Below are 25,172 nucleotides of genomic sequence, written 5' to 3' on the forward strand. Positions count from 1 at the left end.
GTTTCTGCACTTTGGATGCCACCTAGTGATTATTTTCTTTAAGCCCATTTTCGACCCTATACGCATAGTTGCCAGAGATTGTGAATTGTGACCACTCATTATTCATAACTGAGTTGGGTTTTTTTTAATAACTTTTTTCCTTGCATGCATTGGTTGTGCTTTCTTGCTAGAACCACTATATAATACAATATGTCTGTAAAACCATACCTAGGCATGTTTATCAAATGAAAGCTTTTTTATTTAGTCAAAAATGTTGTTAAAATACAGTACATTTCCATTTTAAAGTTCAGTAAAGAAGTAGGTTAAGGCTGAATAGTGCATTTGTTCATGTGTAGTAATGAACTTGATATTTATTCTGCCACAAAGGTTACTAGGTTCTGCATATAATGTCATTGCAGATATACAGTACTTGAGGATTATGGTGTCTGCTAAATAATCAAAATGTGATAAAAATAAGACTACACTACACAACACCCCATTGCACTACACTACCCTCTATTACACATTACACTACACTACACTCTATTACACATTACACAACACCCCATTACACTACACTACACTACACTACACTACCCTCTATTACACATTACACTACACTACACTACACCCTATTACACATTACACTACATTACACAACACTATTACACTACACAACACCCCATTACACTACACTACACTACACTACCCTCTATTACACATTACATAACACTATTTCACTACACAACACTCCATTATGGGGGCACGGTGGCTTAGTGGTTAGCATGTTCGCCTCACACCTCCAGGGATGGGGGTTCGATTCCCACCTCCACCTTGTATGTGTGGAGTTTGCATGTTCTCCTCGTGCCTCGGGGGTTTCCTCCGGGTACTCCGGTTTCCTCCCCCGGTCCAAAGACATGCATGGTAGGTTGACTGGCATCTCTGGAAAAATTGTCCGTAGTGTGTGTGAATGAGAGTGTGTGTGCCCTGTGATGGGTTGGCACTCCGTCCAGGGTGTAACCTGCCTCGATGCCCGATGACACCTGAGATAGGCACGGGCTCCCCGTGACCCGAGGCAGTTCGAATAGAAAATGAATGAATGAACCTCATCCTCTACACGTATTGTGCTTTACATACATCTGCACTATTTTATTTATGTGTATCTTATAGCTTCTATATTTATTCACTTTACATACGTTCACATATAGACCTATATATTACAAACTGTACATATGTCTACATATATATATATATATATATATATATATATATATATATATATATATATATATATATATATATATATATATATATATATATATTACATGCTGTACAAATGTTCTGCAAAACATTTACTTTTAAGTATATCTGCGTGTACGAGGTTAAACTCTTTATAAAGAGGTTCAAAAAATGGCGGACTGGGTGAGCGTCGTCGATTCGTGCGCCCTCTAGCGGTCTTCTCTGTAAATGAAGCTCCGCTCTGGCCCAGGAGAGTGAAGGAAAGATGGCGGCCGGAGCTGAAGTGGCCAGTGGCGGCGGCCGCAGCAGCAGCAGCAGCGGCAGCAGCTCCTCGGCTGCCCTGGAAGCGAGTCTGGACCGTCGATTTCAAGGAGTTACGAACACCATGGAGTCCATTCAGAGCTTATCGTCCTGGTGCCTGGAGAATAAGAAACACCACCGGGTCGTAGTGCGATACTGGATGAAGTGGATCAAAAAATGTGAGTCGCTTTTGCTTGTACACAACACTAATAGTAGCGCGCGCACGCGTGTGTGTATGCGTGTGTTATACTCGTGCACAATACCGCATGTGCTTCGTCTCTGTATTTGCAATAATAACTCTTAAATTTGCACGTCGGTCTAAGGTTTCGGCACCATGATGTGAGCCGCTAACATGCTAAACAGCTGGTGTTTGGGTTACAGGCCAGGCTTGTAAATAAGGACGCAGTAAGAGTTTATTCTCTTTGATCTCACGTGCTCTGGATCAGCATAAAAAGTGCAACATCTAATATTAAGGTTTAACGCTGTAGCATTTTCACAGATTAGGATAAACGTGTATAGTTTATAACGAAGGCGTTAGGTAGAATTTGTTTAGCCATCAAAGCTAAAGCTTAAGGAGAAAACTAAACACAAGCAAATGCATGTGATTTTTAATTTGACCTCACCAAAATAGGTTTTTTTTAAAAACTCAAACTGAAGTGATCTGTTTTCAGTGATCTGCAGATCTCCCAGTATGCACCTGTGCACTCTATTTTTTTTTGCTGTTTTTTTTTTTTTTTTTTTTACACACCTCAGACTTCTCCAGATCACAGGGCCTCAGTAAGTTGTGAGGTCAGATGGTCTACAAAGGTCACATGATATAAAGTGTGTTTTCCGAGTGTATGTTCCTGACTGAAGAACATACCAACCTGAAGAATTTTTATATGTGTGGGTTTGATCTGTCAGATTACCTGCATTGCTTCTGCAGGTAATCTGTCAGATTGCCTGCAGAAGCAATGCAGAGAAAATCACACACTGGATCACTATACCACATTCACCAAGTAGTACACGATTCTTTGGGGTCCCTTTCAACTTCAACTAATGTACGTCGTTTACTGATCTAATGAAACTTCTTTAAGTGCGGTTTTAAGTGCGGTCGTGTGAGTGTAATTTGAACATCTGAGTGATGAGATCTGCTGTGGGAATTGATCCGTTGTGATGGGTTTAGTGATCTGTGAGTTTTGATTGGGTGAATGAAACAGTTGTGATCAGGTGAGTGGTGTGATGGGTTAAGTTAAGTGATCGGGTGAATGATGTTATTGATGCAGTGACGTGATTATTTGCGATGAACGATGTAATTAAGAGAGTAATCTGAGCGATGTGATTGGATGAGAGATATGACCAAGGAAGGGATGTAAATTGGATAAGTAAAGGGATGGGTTAAGAGAGATGTGATCGGTTATGTGACGTGATCACTTGTGATCTGCTGAGTGATTGGATATATTTGGATGAGAGCTGTGATTAGTTGAGTGATCATTTTGATCCAAGTGACCTGCCGAGTACTTACACCATCAGCTGAGTACTGATGTGATCTGCTGCCTGAAATTGTGATCTCTTGTGTACTGAAATGATTGTTTTGTTATCTGACTGGATATACTGGGGGAAGCTGTTTTAGCATGGCCTTGTGTCCTGTTTAAGTGTATAGTATTAAGTGTCAGCTGCCTGTAAACTTTGTGGGTAAAGCTCATGGAAACGGCCTAAACTTGGTTCTGCCTACTTTATACCTAGCCAGGGGCAGTTCTAGAGGCAGGGCCACGTGGGCCCTGGCCCCTGCTGAAATCTCATTGGCCCCCGTTCCATCAATCATCGTCAAGAAGAGCAACCAGAGAATTTTTCACAACGATCACAGATGCAATTCCACCCCCAAACATTTGGCGGCACTCGAGCGTTTGAAAAAGGAATGACTGTCGAAATGTATTTGTACCGTACTGAATAAATTATTTTGTGTGCTTGAATGTACCCTGTACTTGGTCCCTGAATGTAACATGTAGCCCCTTAATGGCCCCTGTTACAGAAAAATCCTAGAACCGCCACTGTACCTAGTGTATTATAAAATGAGTTTAAAACCTGGGGGTTTTATTTACACTCCAGGAAAATGTTCTAGTATGTAATGTATAATAAGCTCGCTAGCCACATTTCCCTCAGGGCCTCAGTCACTCAGCTAGCAACAGATGAATATTAAACAATTGTTATTAAAAGTAATAAAGCAGCAACCTGCCTCGTCCGGCCTCCAAAGTGATTAATGTTAGAACATCTAAAGGAGGAAGTTAAAGCCTAGCTATGGTTTTAGGTAGCGCTCCCATTTTTAATTACAATTCATTGCTGACTGAAACAATTAAGAAAATAATTAAAACGTTGGGTTTATCGGTTTGTTTACAATTCTAGCTTTATAGGTTCTGTACTATGTATATTCATATTTCTGCTTCAGTTTAAGCCTCAAATTACCTCATCATTTCTGAGGTATGTCAAATGCAGTAGAAGTATAGCTAGGGATACAGACCACATAGAATATCCCTGGATGGCATGATTTGATCATTACAAAGTCACACAACAGAGGAAAATATGTAATCGAACCAGAATAGCATGGTATTATCTAAAGAAATGTTTGCATTAGCAATGGCAGAGTAGCACAGACTTTACCGGCTTTCTCCAAATATTGTTTGAAATTTACTTTTCACATGAACTGAACACGGCCCAAGACAGACAATTTGCAAAAATTTGGCTTATTGAGTTAGCTTATTTATTGTAACAACTGATCTGAGGACGGTAGTCTGTTTGGTACAACATCCATAATTTTCCAGTCAGACTGCCAGTGTTAGACTGGATATGTCAGGAAGGATGTGCCAGAATTTGGACTACGTCTTAGCGTAACACATTTTGTTATTTGGAGTAATGAAATGTCATTCCACTGCCTGTCTTCATCTTTGGTGCGTAAACCTTTGCGATTGACTGTAGTATCGGACATGAATGAAGAAATCATTTTATTTGCATTTTAGTCATGTGCAGCTTGAAGTTATATAGATCACTCAAATTGCTGAGTACATTCGGTAGCTCAAAACTTTATCCCATAAAGCAGGTTAAATCTGCTGCACTGTGTTCTGCACAATTCCATGTTAAAAGGCTGATTACACCAGAATCTAGAAATACTAGAAAAACTTCAGAAAATAGGAGAGGTTTCTACTTGTTCCTAATCGGGTGTAATGTGGTGTTATCTATCTTAATTTATCGTGTTCCTGACGGTGGCTGCTGCCTGAGGGAAGGGCCTCGATGCTTTTGTTCTTCTAGTTCTCATTGTGTTGGGACATGTTTAGTTGCAGAGGTATACTGTATACCATAGGCCCTTACTGTGTGGCAGATGTGTTTGGACCAAGCTTTATGTATTTTCGGCATGTTGGTGCACAGGTGTTTCTGCATGGATTATGGCGTTGCTGGTGTTCTGCACTAAATGTGGTACTAAATGGTTGAGATGGTTTTGAGCGAATGCTTTTGGTACTTGTTTTGTTGCTGCATGGTGGATGGCCTTGTTTCATCGAACATGACTTTGTTACCTGGTGGAGTTTCTTGCTGTGGGTTAGAGGCTCTTGTCTTGTCTCTTGTCATAAGATAGGATACATCGTCATAAAAGCTCTTAGTATGTGGTAGAGGTTCATTGTATAGAGCCTCACTGTGTAACAGGGCCTCAAACCCACGGTAGAGACCCTTTCTGCAGTGTCTGGGGGCCTTGCAGCCATGCAAAGTTGCTGATGTTTTGACGTGTGGTGCTGAATGATTGATTGGTGCATTTGGTTTTTTTTTGTCCATGTTTAAGGGTGTTCATGCAGGTCTAAGGGTATTGCAGCCTGTTGTTGCAAAAAGGTTCTTAGTTGATATAAACTACTAACCAACCATGTAGTAGGGATGTACCGATGCCACTTTTTCTTTTCCGATCCGATTCCGCCGATACGATACCGATCCGATATCTGTGTTCTTTTCTACCTTTTTAAAACTAAAGAATATAAACAACTCGTTTAGTTATTAAGATTTATTTGTTTCTGGCAAAGAAATACAAAAATGCCCATTACTGGATGAAAAATGAAAACACAAGAAACAGCAGTAGCGAACAGTACTTTTAAAAGTTAGTGGTATAACAATCTAAACCATATATACTACAATTATTACATTGAATTAGGCAATATTTTAAAGTGAATCTTAAATTAGAACTCTTGAAACACAATGCAAAATACAGTAAACCTTGCACCTAATGTTTAATGCGCTGAGGTAGATGGAAAGGACGCCTGCTAAACTTGCCTGTCTGTCGCAGGCGGTTGTGCAACATATTTTCTATAAAATTTCTTATTTATTTACAATAATGTGATTTAATATAGAAGTGTATTTTTCTTATAAGTTTAAGCAATAGTCTATGATGTTTGCTGTTCATTAATCAACCACCCGGGCAGGGGCGTCGGAAGGAAATAAAAAGTGGGTGTGTCCTGTCCCACACACATAATGGTTCCAACGCCAATGGATTTCAGGAAGCAGGAGCTTGGTCAATGCTGTAGGTAAAATGTGGATTAATTTATTAGGGCATTCCTCAAGCAGAATGGATTCAACTGGCGGCGCTAAATAATAAAAATAATAGTAATAAAAAAAGACATACGCGCTGAATAGAGATGATAAGTGTGTGGGTCCAATATTATTGGTCTCAAAAAGTGGGTGGGTCCTGTCCCACCCACTTATAATGGTTCCGACGCCCATGACCACGGGTATCGGATTTGGATTGGTCACACACCACTGATACCCGATCCACTCAAAATGCTTGGATCATCGCCGATACCGATCCGAAATATCGGATCATTACATCCCTAGTATGTATTAGTTATTTTTGGAAGCATATTTGTTCTTTACTGGCTTATGGTAAAGATATTTCACTGATCTATTAGGATGTTTCTGTGGTCATATTTTGATCCTTAAATGCTTCTTTTCCTTAATGCTTATTTGCATTAAGGTATGTTTGTGTTGAGTAGATTAATTTTATTGTGTGTCTGTTATATAGGCCGTAGAGCCCGTAGATCATAGTGATGGAGCAGAATTATTCTAATAAATGTGTTAATGTGAAAATAAGTTTGGGACTAAAGTAACTTCCTGATCTCCTCCACTTTTTTGGTCAAACTGTCAGGTGAATGGAAGTTAATATTAATCAGTATTATTTAAAATATTCTTCATAAACTTCATATTTTAGACCAGAAACCGATTTATAATTAAATAAAACTGAATCTGATTGTAACAATAGTAGCTACAATTCCAAACCTACATATATTTCTTCTTGTTGTCACTACTGGAAATGGTAACATGTGATTGGTTTCTGTCTCTTAAGCGGATGCCAATCACAGGCTGAATCTCTTCTACCTCGCTAATGATGTCATTCAAAACTGCAAGAGGAAAAATGCTATAGCTTACCGCGGCACGTTTGCAGAAATCCTTCCCAATGCCGCCCTGCTGGTCAGGTATGTGTGGAAGATGGGGACATTTTCTTTTGTTGTTTGTGCGTTAAGTTACTAAGCCAAATGGCTCCATTTTGTTTGGTCGTAGGGATGCTAAAGTGCGTAGGTCAGTGGAGAGAATCTTCAACATTTGGCAGGAGCGGAGTGTTTATTCAGAGGAGCTGATCACTGAGCTCAAGGCAAATCTGCAGAAAAAAGAGACAACGCCCCCTACAGGTAAAGATGGTTCATTGTTATATCAAAAATACTGATAAGGGAGACTTTCTAGAAAGCGTTGAAGCAGGGAAAGAGCTACTGTGTCCGTGTATAATATAATGTGTAATATATAATTTTTATTTATTTATTTATTTTTATTGCTCTTTTTGCATCTCTAGTTACACCTAAAGCTGCCCTCAAGTCCAAGATCGTAGCAGAATTTGCAGTAAGTAATTTGACTTGTATTATCTGATATCCCCCAACCAAATCTTTCCATATTAATGATGTTTTTACGTCACTCTAGCCTCAGGCGTTCATTGATCGCCTTTCTGCATACAAACGTGGTCTAGAGGAGAGCGAGCTGAAAGAGAAACAACTTGCCGCTCTCAGAGTCGACGTCTGCAGCACCGAAGCCCTCAAGCAACTCAAAGGTTTGTTTGAATATATTTAACTGACACGTCCAAACTTACTGACATTTAAACATCACTTCACTCTTTTTTTTTTTTTTCTTTTTTTTTTTCTCAGATAAAGCAGGAGGAAATAAATTCTCAAAGGATTTCGAGGAAGGCAGCATGAGGCTGCAGGAGATTGTGCAGTTTCTGGAAGGACAGAAGGAGGCAGGACCGGCTCTGCTAGAGGCTCTGGGAAACGCTGACATTTTTTATGAAATGCAGTACAAAGAGGTCAAAATTGTCGCTAACGTAAGTCAGTCGTAAACTTCGGTTGTTAGTACACGGCTGTTGGCTTATCGGAGCAACGGAATTAAAAACACATTGTCTAAAAGTTTGACTTAACCACTTCCCTAAGGTCAAATAAGTATCATATTGTAGACAGACTTGAAAAATTGCATTCTTGAAAGCAGAATCTTATTGTCGCTCCGTCTCTGCTTAGGCATACAAGACATTCGCGAATCGTGTTTTGAATCTAAAACGCAAGCTGGACGCTCTGAAAGCCACCCTACCTGATGCTGAGTCTCCGGTTCCCTCACCGTCTGAGGACGCACCCTCACCATCCGGCTCCGAATCACCCTTTCACGGACTGGGACGCAACCAAAGAACGAAAGAAGAGAAAGATAACAGAGACGTGGAGGACATGGACATGTCTGATGAGGAGACCTCAAATGCCACAAACATTATTGGTGAGCGATTGTTTATTTATTCCTTTTATTTGTTTCCTTTTTTTCTGAGTGTGTTTTATTTATTTGATTTTATTTTTTTGTCCAGTTGAAGACAAAAAAGAAAAAGTGCTTCCATCTGCAATTTCCAAAACCGTGAATGCAACAGCAGCCAAGTCACCTACTTCAGCGCCTTCCACTAAAACAACGTCTGAACCCGCAGCCGTTCAGGCGGTATCCTCGACTACAGTGACCACACCCACCAGTACTCTTAGCCCCGCCCCTTTAAATCTGGCAAATGTGGATCTGGGGAAGATCAGCTCCATTTTGAACAGCATCACGAATGCCATGAAGAATACAGGTGAGTAAAATAGATTTTTTTTTTCTTCTTCTGTATTTTGTTTTTTGTTTATAAATCCTCTTCTAATTTTTACTATTGTTAAAATTTTAATTATCGAATTTCTCATTTCACAAGCGTATATGGGTTTATTGCTTGCAACAGAAGAAAATTTCACGTGGTTCCATATTTGTATGCAAGTTTGATCGAGGAATTTCTTAGAAGACTGCAATTTCGTATTAGTTTATATTCACAAAGTGCATCTCTGTTTTTCTGTTTTTGTTTTTCCTTTCTTGTTTTTTTTTATTTTTTTGTTTTATTACACAGGTGTGAGTCCTGTGTCTCGCCCCTCTCCAGGAACCCCCACTACACAGCCAGGCCACACCCCCACAACAAAGGCCACGCCCGCTGTTGGAACTGTGGCGCCCAATCCGTTGGCCAGCATCCTGTCCAGAGTGGATATTTCACCAGAAGGAATCCTTAATGCACTCACAAAGACACACACACATTCTGGTAACCACATACTCGCTTTGTGAAAAGGTTACTCACACAAACATTTAGTGTAGTGTACAAAGATTTTGTTGTTGTTTTTCCTACAGGTTTGTCTTCTCTGCTCTCCTCCACCCGCTCTGGCTCTCTCACCTCCCCGGTCTCTGTCCCCTCTTCTTTGGTCACCACAACGACAGTAACAGCAACAGAAACAGTAACGACAACCACCGCTCCAACAGCACCAACCACACCGAAGACTCCAAAAGCTTCGGAAAACAACAGTTTGTGTCATGAGACCGAACGAGAGAGAGTGATCGAGTGGGAGAGAGACAGAGAGAAAGAGCGGGAGAAAGACAGAAAGGAGGTCATGATGCCAAGCTTGGAGTCGAAAATCAACAACTTCCTGCAAGTGAATCCTGGATTTGCAGGTGTATTTGAGGCAGAAAGTAACAGCCCACTGCTTGTGGGTGGAGACTCCACGCCAGTTCGAGATGAAAGGGGCGGGACTCCGACACAGGATGAAATAGTTGACAGCCCATGTGTTACAGGCCACAAAGCCCACGTTTCATCGTGGGGCACCGAAGATGACCGGAAAGACCGAGACTACCGAACACCATCAGGAAAGCTTGCAGTCAAAAACAAAGAGCCAGAAGTAGGGAAGAGGAGGAGTGATGTATCTTCTGGCCACACCTCCTCTTCCAGTTTGTCTTCCTTCTCTGTGCAGGAAGTGGCCACAAAAGCTAAAACGGTAGGGAGAAGAGCAAGTGCAGGAGGTCAGAGAGAAAAAGGCAGGGAGGAAAAAGGAGGGAAGAAGGCAACAAAGAAACAGGAAGCGATTGCTGGAGACAACGAACGCTATCGTCGTATTGAGACCGTGGTTACTGCAGCAACTAGCGACGAAGATCCGCTCGGTTACAGCAACCGCATCCAGACAGTTGAGAGCATTCGCGTGATTGGTCGAGGTCCCAGAAGGTCCAGTGGTGCGACCAGAGGTGGTGGGGTGTGGTATGAAGAGGCGGAGTTTATGGAAACCCCAACTTTGCCTCATCCTGGAAATCATGGCCCGGACAATTCTGGAGACCTTGCCACTTCTGCCAAAGCTCATCTGGCAGTTCCCCCAGGGCAGTACTCATCACCACCACCCCCTCCATTCTTCCCTCCTTCTCAGACCCTGGCCCCTCCAGTTGTTCCACCTCCTCACATTGCTCCACCCACTCCACCTTCCTTGACCCCTTCTAGGGACTTCCCTCACTCCCCTACTACATCTGCTGTTATGGTGGGTGGCATCCTGGTCCCCATTGACCGAGTTTTGCCCCTGCCTCCTGCTAATCTGCGTCCCGAGGCAGTGGCAGCCCATGGGAGCGGGGCTATCACTTCTAACAATTCTAGGGGTAAATCTCATTCCATGCGCCCCCTTCACCGCCCGCTATTGGGGCAAAGCCCGACCTCGCCTTTACCCACCACCCCAACCACACCCACTACCCCTACACTCTCCAGAGAACCCCGGCCGCTTTTGCCTTCCCCACCCCGACCTCTTCTGCGCTTGCCTTCACAGAGGCTTCCGTTGCCCCTCCCCCTTCCCCGAGAGTCCTTGTTGCCCGGTGCGAAGCGGCCTGCCCCCGGCTACCGAGGTGCATCCTTACATGCTCCTAAACGACCATTTTTGCCTCCTCGCTATTAAGGGTTATGTCGCTGACTATTCAGATGCATGTGTTTACTTAGGCATTGCTCCCTTGCTACTATGGTAAAAGGTCACATGATAGCAGCCTAAACAAATGCATACTTAAAGCCTTCCCCCCCTCAGCTTGGTCTTTCCTAAAAGTCGGTCACTTAGACAAGATGACGAGATAAAAAAGGAGAGGAAGAAGATGAACAGAAAGAGGAAAAGGTGGTTATTCTGATCATTTCCACTTATTTTGTGTGTGTGTGTGTGTGCGTGTGTGTGTGTGTGTGAAAAACGTACAACCAAATTATTTTTGAATGATCTAGGTCTGTACTTAAGAATGTAAATAGAAGCTTTCTCTTTTCCCTGTGTGGCTTCTGCATTCCTACTCGCAAACTCTTTCTCTCTCTCTCACTCTCTCTCCCTCTTTCTGTAAACACACTTTAACCTCTGCTCCAAGCTTATATCAAAAATCTGGATTAAACCTGCATTCACACTAGTCATTGACAAGTCAGGTTTCCAAGTCTTCTTTCGGAATCGCAGCTAAACGCAAGCAGATATTCAGGAATTGAGAAACGCATAAAGTGAACACAGGTTTATTGTTGCTCTACAACTAAATTATACATTCTCATGTTTAAATGAAAGTAGAATTTATCTCTAAAAAAAAAAAAAAACACCACACAAGTCAATCTTACTGCTTCCTGTCTTTCTACTTCCTGTCTTTTAAGACTGGTTCATTTATTTATTTATTTTTTTGTTTTTTTTGTTTTGTTTTGTTTTGTTTTTTTTAGTTCTTGTGTGTATTAATACTAATAAATGCCCTGCGTTGAGAAACAAGAATGATCGGGGGCTTACAATTCTTTATCCTTATGATAATGACAATTTTTTGATGACTCTTTTTTTTCCCTTTTGAAAATAATGTGTATAAGAATTGTGTAAAAAAAAAATTTATGGAAAAAAAAGGAGCTGTTTCTGAAGCTGTGCACAAGCAAGCTACGTGTACGATTTACAAAAACAAAACAGAAAAACACTTGGCCATTACAGACTATCCTATTTGCTTAATTGTTCCTTAGAGGAACACATAATGCAAGACTATGGTCTAAACCTGTTAAATATTAAAAGTAATTACGGTTTAAACACCAAAATCGTCCACATAGCTGTTTAAAGGTGGATACCCTTTTCGTGAAAACTGATTAGACGGTATATTATGAGGCACTTGCTTTGTATTTTGTCTGTTTTTTGTTACTTATACATTTCAAGAAGTCATAATTTTCCAAATCTCCAAGCCCAAAATTGCTGTCAAATACCGTTTCTGATGTACCCTCGTCCACCTCCGGTTGTCATGTTCCCCTTGTCTCACATTGTTATTTTATCAGGATGAGTGTAGTTAGATTTTTTTCAATGCCCGAGGTTTGTTTTCACAATCCTAGTTGGAATGTTATTCTGCCAGCAAGTCAACATGGTATAGACATTTTCAGGTGGTAATGACTGGTTATCAATATGAGAGAACGAAAAACAAAATAGCTAGCATGATTTCATCGCTTAATATCAGGTTTTTCTTTCTGTGTGAGCTGAGGAAGCTTTGAGTTAGCATGTTGCCTTAAGTCTGCTAGTTAGTTACCGTGCCATCTAGTTAATAAGAAGCCATACATTGCTAGCTGAAATACTACTGATATGATACAATACTTTGTTAGCTAGAATGCTACTGCAGTCTGTTGTCTAGTCACCATGCTAGAAGATGGCATAAAATTTGAACCTTTACTTTGCTAGCTAGTTACCAAGGGAAAATGTTAAAATATTCATGTTTCAAGTGCAGACTTTTTGTCAGTTATTTCACCTTTTAAAGTGGTCGAGAACTTGCTAAAAGAAACGGTATTGACGCAGGGGTCAAAATCTTCCAGTTTGTTTGTGTGTATATACAAGCTAACCATTGCTAAATATATTCAGAAAAGAGTTCAGATGAGACTTTTACATTAGATATGTATAAAACACTTCAGATTTGAGAAAGAATGTGCTTTACCTGGGTTCCACCTAAACTGAGAGAAATTTACTGTGATTAATGTACGTATTGCTAGTATTGCTTGTACAAGTTGTGATGTAATTTTTTTTTTCTTTCTTTTTTTCCTTCATTTTGGTTCATAACATGTGAACATTTACTGAATGTGGTGGTGGTGATATACGGTGTCTTCTTTTGTCCTTCAATGCATACACGTTGAGATCAACAACTTTCTCTGACTGAGATGATCACATGCTAAGGATTCACATAAAATGGCTGTGGCCCAAATACTAGACTTCATATTATCCATGTTCTAAGGCTAGTGCTAGTGCTCGTCCTTCATTTCTGTCAATTTTTTAGTCTTTAGCTAAATGTTCTTCATATAGAGCTAAGTTTTTAGCATCCCTGTATCTTTTAGTCTTTAGCAGAGCTTTTTGAGGTTACCATTCTGAATTACCTTACTCTGCTCTGTACCACAGAGATAGCAAACATCAATTTAGCACCTATTTGCTAGACATGTGTTAACCTGTAGCTAATAAACAGGCTAGCTAGTTTGCAATGTTTATATTACAGAACTAGGAGTAATGTGTTTAGCATCCTGTTAGCTGTATCCTGTTAGTTCTATATTGGAGATCATTTAGATTTTTAGAAAGCTGCTAGCTAGCCAGCTAGAAAAGTTTCTCCTTACACTGCCCCAATTTTTACTGTTGGCTTGTTAGCAGTTGGTTAGATGAGAAATACTGTGGTAACAGATTTGAGTTTTATATCTCTGACTAGCTTTAACTCTAACATACAGCATCATGTTAGCATCTCGGTGTCATCAGTTAGTACATTACTAGAACTGTTTCATGAAGTGCTAATGTTTGGGAGACAGCCATTATCACTAAACTTGCAGGAAAACCTGTTAGTTGTTAGCTTCTTAATATTATTTTATTTTATTTATTTATTTTATAAAAGTATAAATAATTATATTTTCAGGCAAGACTACATACCATGTAAATTTTTTTTCTCCACAAAAGATTTGCATTTACACACACTTCATCCTACAGGCTAATTAATTCCTGTTTCTTTTTTGTTTGTTTGTTTCTTTTTCTTTTTTTTTTCTTTACTTTGTTTTTCATTATACTGATCTGTATGAGACACACAACACTAACTTTTCTCAGCATAAATATGAGAAACCTTCCACACTTCCTACCACTGTTCAGGTTTTAAATCATGGCCTAACATTTGTTGTTTTAATCTGTCCTTACTATTGTACAACCTCATTTAAAAAAAAAAGAGAGAGAGAGAGAGAGAGACTTAAAACAACGGTCAGAACCCAACCCTGTTCCTGGAGAACCCCCTGTACAGCACACTTTGACCAGTTTTGTCAAACGGAGCTTCAACTATCGAAACAACCTTTTTGTAGATAGGACAGATTTTTTTTAACAGTATTGTCTTTTTGAGCCACAAAGAAGTCGGTTAAACAGGATTGAAATGCAGGCTGAGACCTTTCCGAATCACGCCACTTTTGTGTAGTGTCCATTTCCCTCACAGTTTGTGGATTACTTAAGAACTGAAAGGTGCACGGGCTGATTATTAGGCTTATGGTTTTACAACAGGACTCGGTTGCGTCATGGATATAAGAGGTCCAGATTTCAGAACGTTCTCTGACCATTTCTGTTCCCGTAATGGTCTATATCCATGATAAACGTGTATTAGACAACTCTTATGCCAGTGTGGTATTAAAAAGATCGACTAGGGACATTCCACCGGTCTGTCCAAGCGAAAACTTCTAAAGTCTTTCCACACTCTTGGTATTTCGTTCAAATTTTATCAGCCACTGCATTGATTTGTTTTGTTTTGTTTTTTTGAGTATGAATATAAATAACTTTATGGCATTAGTTTATTTAGGGATTATTAATTTGAGAAAATACTCATCTATGCCATAAATTCTCTTAAAACGCTGCTCAATTTCCATGCCAAACAGTACACTGAGTTTATGAAATCCAAATTCCTCTCTATTCAACATGTTTGTCTTGGAACAGTTATATTCAGATTCCTACCTAAAGTAGGAATTATTAGATTTTCAATCCCAACTATTTGTCCAACAGTGATTTTACTTAGTATTTGTGTGTGTGTAGAAGAATGAGAACAGCGTCGTGTCTTTCTTAAACTTTGGCAAATTAGCTTTAGCACGCACAAAATTTACCTCAGGGTTTTTTTTTCTTTCTTTCTTTTCTTTTTTTTTTTTAGAAATTAAATCTACTGTATGCGCATTGTGAGTGCCTGCTTGACGCATTTGAATGCGCCTAAACAGATCGTCTCGCTTTCTTATTGGTCAAGCACCTGGCAAAGGCCCGACCAATCATTTGCATCCTCCGTGGTTTATTCCGGTAAAATGGCGGCGCACAGAGGACGACAGGGAACGACGTTGTGGGAATAAAGGTCCCAAAAAAATGTTTTTTTGTACAACTGTGACCTTTTAAATTCTCTGAAAATATGGTGGTTGCGTTGTATTTGCGGCGAGCTCTGTGCCACGACACCGTGAGGTCGTCGTTGAGGAGCCACAGAAGCTACAGCAAGGTTACATTTTATAAACCTCAATTTTTAAATGATTTTCTTTATTTTTACTTATTATATCTCTTTCTTCCGCGTTCGAAACGAGTACTTTACGGTTGTGAACCTAATCGTTGTGTTCGGCACGTGTTGGATGGATCCGGAAAGTGATCAAATTGATCAACTAATCAGGATCTTCTGCATGATGTAAACATGTGCAGCACGTGCGCACAGTCCCTTAGTGTCCCTCGTGATCATTGGTATTTTGGTTATTTAAAAAAAAAAAAAAAAACTTCCCTCACAGCCTGTGCTTAGTGATGGATTTTAGCTGTGCATCATAAATAAAACTCAAGTGACCTGCTTTACTCCCATTTTATTTATTTTTCTATCTGTTTATTTATTTCCCCTTCTCCTTATCTAGACAGACAGCTTAAACAGCACCACTTTATTACTTTCACATTCTTGTGCCAGTGGAGTAGAGATTCATTTCTAAAGTGCTGGATACACACATCCTCAGCACATGAACACACACACACACACTGATTTAATGGAGCAAGAAACACTTAACTGTGCAAAAAGGAAGTCTACGGCGGACTGGAAACGACTTACTTGTATGCACTGAACTAATGGCATCTCTTTAACCTAAGTGCAAACATCCTCTAACGTTTCTAACATCCTCTCATCAGCTTTCTGTACGATATTAATCACCGTCAAGTTCTTCCAGTCGTTTTCTCTTGTCGTCTCCTCAGTGCGTCGTTTTGTGTTTCTTTCCTTGTTTTTCATTGACTGGCAAAACATTTCATCTTTTTATTCTGATATTTTATTGTTTGGCTTTCTCTCTCGCTCGGCTTCGGACAAGGGGAAATCTTAGGGTGAACTGACTTTGCACGGAGTATATTAGTGTTCCCTTCTTCCATGTTAAACAGCTGAGGAATCGGGTGTGATAAAGACTGTGTTGGAGTAAATGTTGGCGTTACCATGGCAATGCATTGGGTCATGTGAGCATCAGGAGAAGAAGGCCAGAGCGTCACATCTGTACAAACACTTAGTAGTTTGTGACTCATTCCGTATCCTATTGCAACATAAATGCATACACACACACACACACACACACACACACACACACACAGCAGTATTCTGATACACACTTATTCCTCCTCCTGAATTTCTGAAGTGAAAAACAAACATCTCCCCTAATACACCTTAAACACAGTCACTTTGCAGTTTTAATGAGGAAAACCTTTTGACCAATCAGAATCCAGAATTCAATGTGTAAATGTTAGAAAATGGCTGTGGCACAAGAGGAACAACATGCATGCTTTTTGAGAGGAAAAACGTGATCATATTAATGCTTTCTGGTCCTGAAACAAACACACACACACAGCTTTATAGTTTATGAAGGGAAATGAGGAAATAAGTTTCAGCGCTGATGCCCAAATGTAGTCCCTGAAGTGCAAACTAAGTGACATACCATAAGCTCGCTTAAGGCTTGTGTGTTTTTAAGACAGCCCAGAGTTTAGTTCAGTTTAGCTGAAATTTAAATCTTCCTGGAGTGTGTTTTTGTCTAACACATCTGTGTGCATTGTGGGTTTGCGTGATTTTTAAAGCAGCGATATTCGTACAGCATCAGGCATAAAAAATGCTGTTTAAGTTTAGTTAAGTTCATTCCCGTTTTGTGTGTTAAATATTGTGTTGTGGCAAATAATTGATAGTGTGTGATTGTGTTGCAGCTTCAGCCTTCAGCCAGCCAGTCAGAACGACTGCGACTCTTTGAGGCCTTCTCAAAAAGACCAAAACAGAAAGGGGCGGAGCATGGACAAGAGCTGAGCGTCCGATTGGCCGATGGGAGAACGGTGAAAGGAGTGTCAGGGGTCACAACCCCATTACAGATCGCTCAGGACACACGGTGAGTCCACACACACACACATTTTAATTCCTGACAATTACCTCTGAGTGAAAAGGGGGGATGAGCTTAATTCTCACTGGCTCTGCAGGGTTAAAGGAGCCGTGGTGAGCAGGGTGAGTGGTGCATTGTGGGAGTTATCTCGCCCCTTAGAGGCTGACTGTGAGCTACAGCTACTCAGCTACGACTCCCCAGAAGGAAGACAGGTGTGTGTGTGAGAGAGAGTAAGAGATTTGTTCTAAAAGTAAACTCCTAACATGTATGTTATCTATAAGGTGTGTGTGTGTTTGTAGGTGGTGTGGAGGACAGGGGCATGTGTGTTAGCGAGTGTGATGGAAACACAGTTTGGTGCTCAGGTGTGTCGTGAAGGTGTTTCAGACACCGGACTCTACTGTGACTACAGACTGGACAACAGGTACACACACACACACACACTCTCAATACTTCCTCATTTCTTTCTTTTTTCCCTATTTAATTACATTCAAATTGTGTCTTTCCTCTTAATTATATAATTTATATCTTCTTTCTTTGTTTTTTTTTTTAAATCATCTGTGTTTGCCTTTGATTTATTCCTTTAGTTCAGTTTTATTTATTTATTACACATATGCTACATTTATTTATTTCCCAAATAAAATGAATCATTTGTGGTCTATTATACTATAAAATGTATTTTAATTGTATTTAAAAATCTGTTCATTTTGTATTTGCTAATTATGAATTATAATAATAATAATAATTATTATTATTATTATTATTAGAAATTCCTAATAATTTATAATGGTGTCTGTCTCAGCTCGGTGTGTTTAGACGAGGTGGAGAAGATGTGTGAGGAGAAGGCGGCATTAAAACTTCCCATTGCTACGACACAACTGAGCACGCACCATCTCCGGCAACTCTTCCAGGTCGGCCAAAGGTCATGACCTTTAACCTTCTTTGATTGCAAGTTGTACGGCGGTGAATGAAGCTGATGAAGTGATGTGATGTTTGGCAGGACGATGAGGTGAGGCTGCGGTGTGCAGAGGAGACGCTGGTGATTGGAGAGACAGTCAGCGTGTACAGGTACCTGACACACACACACACACACATCAGCTCATGAAGGCCAAAACAGCAAAAGGTATCAAGTATGTCTTTATTTACATCAGAAGACAAGTAACTGATGTCGTATTATTTAATTTAAATTTTTTTAACTGACATCCGGAAGCCCCGCCCACTGTCCCCCATCTAACAGCAGTAAAGTGAAATAAAGTCCATCAGTTTGTTTTTAGCTAACACAATTACAGGGTTCACATCTGCATCGAAACACAGCATTGAGTGAGATGGTAACAGAATAAAGAATACAAGATGATGAATTCTGTGCTATCATCTGGCCACTAGGTGTCGGTGTTGAGCTCTAAGAAAAACTCACTGGCTGAAAATACAGATTTACACAAGTATGGGTAATATCTGTCTTTGACTCTTTCTTTGCTTGTGTGTGTGTGTAGATGTGGCATGTGTGTAGGTGTGAGCTCCGGTCCACTCCTCCCTCACACAGGCTTCCTGCGCTCTTTCATGGCGTTGCAAGTGAGTCAATGCAAAATCCTCAGGGTCCTAAACTCCTCCCCATCCTACATTTAAGTCATTTCTCAACTCTCTGATGCTGCAGGTTTCTCCTGTGACTTTGTCGTCCGATCCCGAGGTGGCGGGGGTGCAGAGGATTCTGGGAGTTTCTTTTCCGGGGCCGAGAGAACGTGAGCGATGGGAGCACGAGCAGGAAGAAGCGAAGAAGAGAGACCATCGACGCATCGGCAAGGTTCATTCTGGAAAAATGCACAATGTTGTGAACTATGTAGTGGTTTGTGTGTTTAATTCTCTTCTTCATTTGTTTTCTAATCAGGACCAGGAGCTGTTCTTCTTTAACGATGTCAGTCCAGGAAGCTGCTTCTTCCTGCCTAAAGGAGCTCATATTTACAACACGCTCACTGATTTTATAAAGGTGACCTCTATCATTCCAACATGGATTTATTTCATCTGCATAAGATTGAAATATTAAAAAAAAAACATTTATTTTTTTAATATTTGTATTTTATATTAAAAACGCAAAAGGACGCATGTTAAAAACACAAAGAGGGACAGTGTCTTTTCCTCTTTCTGTCAGAGTGAGTACAAGAGGCGGGGCTTCAGTGAGGTCGTTACCCCAACCCTGTACAGCACTTCTTTATGGCAACGCTCGGGTCACTGGGAGCACTACAGCGAAAACATGTTCACAGTGACGTGTGAGCCTCACACCTTCGCCCTCAAGCCTATGAACTGCCCCGCCCACTGGTGAGGACACGCCCCTTCCTGGGTTACATCATCACACAGGAGGCAAATTTACATTTACGATAAATGTTTATGAAAAAAAAAACACTTTTGGAAGAAAAAAAATTCATAAGTGTAGATTTGAATAATTTAATTGTTTAAACACCAATTAAATCCAATGTATAATAATGTTCTAATGTAATAAGCTAACCATTGTTGCTCTGCCCACTGCAGTGTGATGTATGAGCAGAGAGTGAGGTCATGGCGTGAGTTGCCTCTCCGCTGGGCTGACTTTGGTGCGTTGCACCGCAATGAGCACTCTGGGGCACTAGGAGGCCTAACTAGGGTACGACGCTTCTGTCAGGATGACGCACACATCTTCTGCACACCCGAGCAGGTATGCAACACACTCACTAATATGATATTGTCTGAAATTAGTTACTGCTAGATCCAAGTCAAAGGGGTGTGGCTTCTGTTAATCTAAGTGAAAGGGTGTGGCCTCTAATACTAAGTTGCTATGGCTTGTGTCTGTCTCAGCTAAGTGGGTGTGGCCTCTGTCTCAGTCGGACTCAGTGAAGTGGGTGTGGCCTCTGTCTCAGTCGGACTCAGTGAAGTGGGTGTGGTCTCAGTGAAGTAGGTGTGGCCTCTGCCTCAGTCAGTCTCAGCGAAGTGGGTGTGGCCTCTGCCTTGGTCAGTCTCAGCAAAGTGGGTGTGGCCTCAGTCTCAGCAAAGTGGGTGTGGCCTCTCAGTCAGTCTCAGCAAAGTGGGTGTGGCCTCTGCCTCAGTCAGTCTCAGCAAAGTGGGTGTGGCTTCTGTCTCAGTCAGTCACAGCAAAGTGGGTGTGGCCTCTGTCTCAGTCAGTCTCTGTGTATTTACATGCCATTTTCTTTCTGCAGTTAGAAGAAGAGATAACGGCATGTTTGGACTTTGTAAGAAGTGTGTATCGTGTCTTTGGTTTCACATTTCATTGCCTGCTCTCCACTCGCCCCGTCCAGTATCTCGGAGACTCTGCCCTCTGGGACACTGCAGAACAGGTAACACCTTGAGTTGTACATATGAGTGAAACCTAAACCACACAATTGCCTGTAGAATTAACACATATCCCCCCACCCTCCACCCCGCTGTTGGAGTAGCAGTTGGAGAAGAGTCTGCAGTTGTTTGGAGAGCGCTGGGAGCTCAATCCGGGAGACGGCGCTTTTTACGGTCCAAAGGTGCCACACACACACACACACACACACACTGTTTCAATCATACATTCAGCCAAGATGGCCTTACTCAGCCTTGGCGATGAAATAAAAAGACAATATTGCATGCCGTGTGTGTGTGTGTGTGTGTGTGTGTGTGTGTGCGCGCTCATGACTAATCATGGAGGAGATTATAGATGACACTGTGTTCTGGAATGTCTTCCTCAAGGCTACAAACACACACACCCCAACCCTAACTACAGACAGCTCCAGAGTTGTCCCCAGACATTTTAGTGTGTCCCTCTCTCCCTCTCCCTCTCTCTCGCTCACAAGTATGTTTATGGTGTGTGTGTGTGTGTGTGAGAAGATCGATATCCAGATCCGAGATGCGATTGGTCGACAGCACCAGTGTGCTACTATCCAGCTGGACTTCCAGCTGCCAATCAGATTTGACCTGGAGTATGTAGGGTATGTACACACACTCACACACACACACCCAACTTTACTTTATTAACTCTGTCACTCTTTGTCACTTTCTGTCTTTCCTTTTTTCCTTTAATCCTTTCTCCTGCTCTGCTTTTACTCCCCTTCCGTCTTTTTACTTTCTCTCACTTTAACTCCCTGTTTTCTTCTCCATTTTTCTTTCTGTCTCATGCCAATGAATATGTGTGAATATGTATTTAACATCACCTCTCTCTCTCCCTCCCTTCCTTCCTCAGAGCGGATGGACAGACACACAGACCTGTGATGGTGCATCGTGCGGTTTTGGGCTCACTAGAGAGAATGATTGCCATTCTGGCTGAGAACTTTGGCGGCAAGTGGTGAGAAATATTTTTAAAAATTCTGTTTGCACTGTTCAGTATGACGTGTTGTGATTGGCTGAACGCCGTATTCTCTCTCGCTCTCTCAGGCCGTTTTGGCTTTCGCCAGCGCAGGTCATGGTTTTGCCAGTAGGGGATGATAGTGAGCAGTACGGCCGGGCGGTGAGTGACTCCCATTATAAAGTTGCTATAATCCGATTAGTACTATTTTATAACAGTATAGATGATATTGTTGCACGACATAATACCCGATTAAATAGAATCGATCTGCTGAAGGCTCTTTATCCCCCTCTGTGGTAAATTTAAGGTGGTCCAGAGATTAAAGGAGGCAGGGTTTATGGTCGACCTTGACGATGACCAGGGTTCCACCTTAAATAAAAAGATTCGCTCAGCACAGCTTTCCCAGTATAACTATATATTTGGTAAGACACACATACACACACACGAACCCTCCCTCCACCTCATGCCTGTCCCTCTCCTGCTCTTACATATATCCATGTTTATCACTCTCCCTCCCTCCCCCACCTCATTTTTCTCTCTCTGGCATTCACAGTGGTTGGAGAGAAGGAGCGACAGAGTGGGACAGTCAGCGTGAGGACGAGAGGAGGGAAACAGTTAGGGCAGAGGCCACTGGAGGAAGTAATGACGTCACTGACGGTGCTCCGAGAGAGTCGCAGCAACCTGGAGCATTTCTGAGAAAACACACCTGTGTTACAGTAGAAGGGAAACGCCCAGAGAGAGAGATCCTGTCAATCTTGCTCGCGTGTGATATTTATAATAAAATCATGTCATTTGGTAACAACCTCCTGTGTTTTCTGTTGCGACACAGAACGGGGGTACATGTTTGAAACTGATTAGCGAGCCTGCTAGAGGATCGGCCTCGACCTACAGGTCCTATGTAGCTAAACTTAGCTATCTAACGTTCTAGAGGAATTTTGTGTCATGAAGCAGTTGATCATTAATTGCTTGCTATACGCAGGTTAGATTGGAGAATCAGCAAAAAAAAAAAAAAAAGATACTAAATAAATATGTCTTGGTAAATATACAGAAATAACTCAACATTTAGAGCTATCTTGGTAGTTTGCTGTTGTACTATGAATAAAAGAAGCTATTGCTCAGTTCAGCTAAGTGGCCATGAGGAACTAATCTTAGCTAACACACGCGATTAGATTATGTAGCCTGAACGTAAAACGCTAAAAGATGTATTATGTTTAGAAATTTAATTAGCATTAGCATGAACTGATTGGAGTTTCTTAAAAAAAAATATCTACAGAATTAGCTCAACACAAATAGCTAGTGCCTGAGGTAAAGCTGTAACATTAACACACCATGCTTTGGCATTTACTGTAGGGATTTTCTTATATAAGCACATAGCTGGTTGTTGTAGCTACTGTAAACGAGGCAGGAGTCTGCGCTATAACAGTAGGTAGTTATCGATGTAGACCAATTTGGTCTTTAATTGTGTTTAAGACACGTGATTATATTGACCTTTATATATAGTTATGCTTGTGTGTGTGTTGTGCTCGGTTTTAATGGCTGCTCTGTCTGGATCTCTTTCCATCCTGCTAAAAATAATAGTTGCTGAACTTAAGTTGACCTGGAGTTCTGGAGGAAGAATCACTTCTTTTGTTTGTGTGTGTGAGAGAGAGAGAGAGAGAGAGAGAGAGAGAGAGAGAGAGAGAGAGAGAGAGAGATGGCTATCGTGAAGCTTTTTCCTGGAAACAGAAGAGGCAAAAACTGATCACAGAGTTGTCAGAAAGAAGAAAGTTCAACATGAAGAAAGTTCCATATTACAGGATATAAAGTTGTTCACAGCTCATCAGTGTTCAATACCTAAATATTCATATTTTATATTTGTTTAAAAATGAACATTATCATTGATACAGTCCTCTAAAACTGTGTGTTGTGAGTGTGGACAAACTGGTGCAAAAAATCTTGAGTGTTGATGTAGCAAGAGTTATAACGTCAGTGTACACACACACACACTAGCTGAATTCCCCCTCTGTGTCTAACTCATCATGTGGAACAACCAGACTTTGAACCTTTCTCACCTTTCTGTAAAGAAAGTCTGCTTGTCTGTGTCTAGTTTGTGCCTCTTTCTTGAGACCTGAGTGTTTGTTGTGACTTTGTCCCAGTACTATTGTGTTTTGACCTCTTTGTGTGTGTGTGTGTGTGTGTGTGTGTGTGTGTGTGTGTGTGTGTGTGTGTGTGTGTGTGTGTGTGGTCTGACCATGTTTTGCTTTTGTCTGTGTTTTCGTCCTGTCTGGTTGTGTGCGAGTGTGTGTTCTGACCCTGTCTGCTTTTGTGCATGTGTCTGTGTGTAAGTTCTGACCCTGTCGTCTGGATTTTGTGTGTGTGTTCTGTGTGTGTGTGTGTGTGTGTGTGTGTGTGTGTGTGTGTGTGTGTGTGTGTGCGTGTGTGCGTGTGTGTGTGTGTGCGAGTTCATACTCTGACCCTCTGGCTGAGATGTGTGTGTGTTTTGTCCTTGTCTGAGGACTGTGTGTGTGTGTGTGTGTCACTCTGAGTGACTCTGATTGTTTCCAGTCCACTGCTTTCTCCCAATTAAAGAAATGCGTGTTCAGAGTTTCCTGTTTTCATGAACACACTCTTGTGCTCCTTATTCCAGTTCTTCCAATTTTATTCATCCTGCCTACCCCCCCCCCTCTCTCACACACACACTCACACTCACAATCTCTCTCTCTCTCTCTCTCTCTCCCTCTCTATCTCACACACTCACAATCTCTGTCTCTCTCTCTCTCTCTCTCTCTCTCTCTCTCTTTAGTGACATAATCTATTTTCCGCTCATTAACTGTCCCTTGCTTCGGTAACCATGGTAACCATGTTTTCATACCGAATTCAAAGAGTTATAAACTCGCTATGAAGTTACATGTTTATAATAATACAATGATATCTGATTAGGTTACAAAACCTTTCCGATCTGATCTAATGTGTGCCAAAAAACATTTAACCAGCATCAGAAAGTCAGTCGTGGCCAATTCTACTGGAATATTTTCACTAGCCGTTATTAGCATTCTGAATGATCCAGCTATTATTTTGGCTCAGACTAAAACAGTTCATTGAGCAAAATTGTTGCTCATTTTCATACAGACACTTGGTCATTTATCAAGTCCTGGTGATTTAGTTCTGTCCCAAACATTAGAATTTATACTTACTTACCTTTAGCCATTTTGGCTCCTTTCCAAATGTTGAGCTTGGGTCTAGTTAGTGTTCTTAAAGCAGCTTGGTTTTGGCTTTGTACCAAAATGTCTGTCTACTTGTTCTTCACAGAATGATCTAGAATGTTGGCTGATTAGCTGGTCTAGTAAATTAAGATTTTTTGGCTTTGTCCTAAATGCTGGAGCCTAGTTAGTGTAGCTTCTCATGTTCCAAAGTTCCCAGTCCCGACAGCTCATGAACTCGTTAATGTTCCTCTTGAAGCATCCACCATGTTGGTTTCATCCCAAATGCTTCGAGTTCATGGCTTGGTAGTGTTCTTAATGCAGCACTCTAATTTTATCTGAAAAGCTAGACAATATGATTAGCTCGTATTCTTTCTGGAACTTCAGCGATTTTGATTTTTGACTAAAATAGAAGGATGATCAGAAAAATGTTCTGTACGACATCATCACCCGTTCTGTTTCCGCCCCGGAAAAGAGAAAT

At 41.1% G+C, this 25,172-nt stretch overlaps 1 protein-coding gene across 3 annotated transcripts; it reads left to right on the forward strand.

Moving 5' to 3' along the window:
* Positions 1–1,348: 1,348 nt before the first annotated feature.
* Positions 1,349–22,311, forward strand: tars2 (threonyl-tRNA synthetase 2, mitochondrial). 3 transcript variants are annotated; one of them, XM_047811150.1, is made up of 18 exons: positions 15,129–15,216; positions 17,058–17,233; positions 17,322–17,436; positions 17,524–17,645; positions 18,024–18,132; positions 18,222–18,289; positions 18,712–18,790; positions 18,873–19,019; positions 19,104–19,202; positions 19,365–19,531; positions 19,742–19,904; positions 20,404–20,541; positions 20,641–20,718; positions 21,059–21,159; positions 21,411–21,512; positions 21,602–21,674; positions 21,820–21,934; positions 22,066–22,311. In XM_047811150.1, exons 4-18 carry the CDS (start codon positions 17,563–17,565, stop codon positions 22,206–22,208), a joined length of 1,665 nt encoding a protein of 554 aa, XP_047667106.1. In that variant the 5' UTR covers positions 15,129–15,216; positions 17,058–17,233; positions 17,322–17,436; positions 17,524–17,562; the 3' UTR covers positions 22,209–22,311. The 3 variants fall into 3 exon arrangements, 2 of the variants coding, with proteins under 2 accessions (XP_047667106.1, XP_047667105.1); XM_047811149.1 differs by having other exon boundaries at positions 15,138–15,354; XR_007140125.1 differs by lacking the exons at positions 15,129–15,216; positions 17,322–17,436; positions 17,524–17,645; ... (12 more) ...; positions 21,820–21,934; positions 22,066–22,311 and adding exons at positions 1,349–1,697; positions 6,869–6,998; positions 7,084–7,211; ... (5 more) ...; positions 8,969–9,154; positions 9,241–11,018 and having other exon boundaries at positions 17,058–17,159.
* Positions 22,312–25,172: the final 2,861 nt, after the last annotated feature.

Source organism: Tachysurus fulvidraco, chromosome 3, assembly GCF_022655615.1.
Source record: "Tachysurus fulvidraco isolate hzauxx_2018 chromosome 3, HZAU_PFXX_2.0, whole genome shotgun sequence".
Taxonomy (NCBI): domain Eukaryota; kingdom Metazoa; phylum Chordata; class Actinopteri; order Siluriformes; family Bagridae; genus Tachysurus; species Tachysurus fulvidraco.

Coding starts and splice junctions, on each gene's coding strand:
- tars2 (XM_047811149.1), top strand. CDS start 15,271: ATGGTGGTTGCGTTGTATTTGCGGCGAGCTCTGTGCCACGACACCGTG. Junction 18,290..18,711: donor GAGACAGTCAGCGTGTACAG/GTACCTGACACA, acceptor GTGTGTGTGTAG/ATGTGGCATGTGTGTAGGTG. Junction 19,532..19,741: donor ATGAACTGCCCCGCCCACTG/GTGAGGACACGC, acceptor TGCCCACTGCAG/TGTGATGTATGAGCAGAGAG.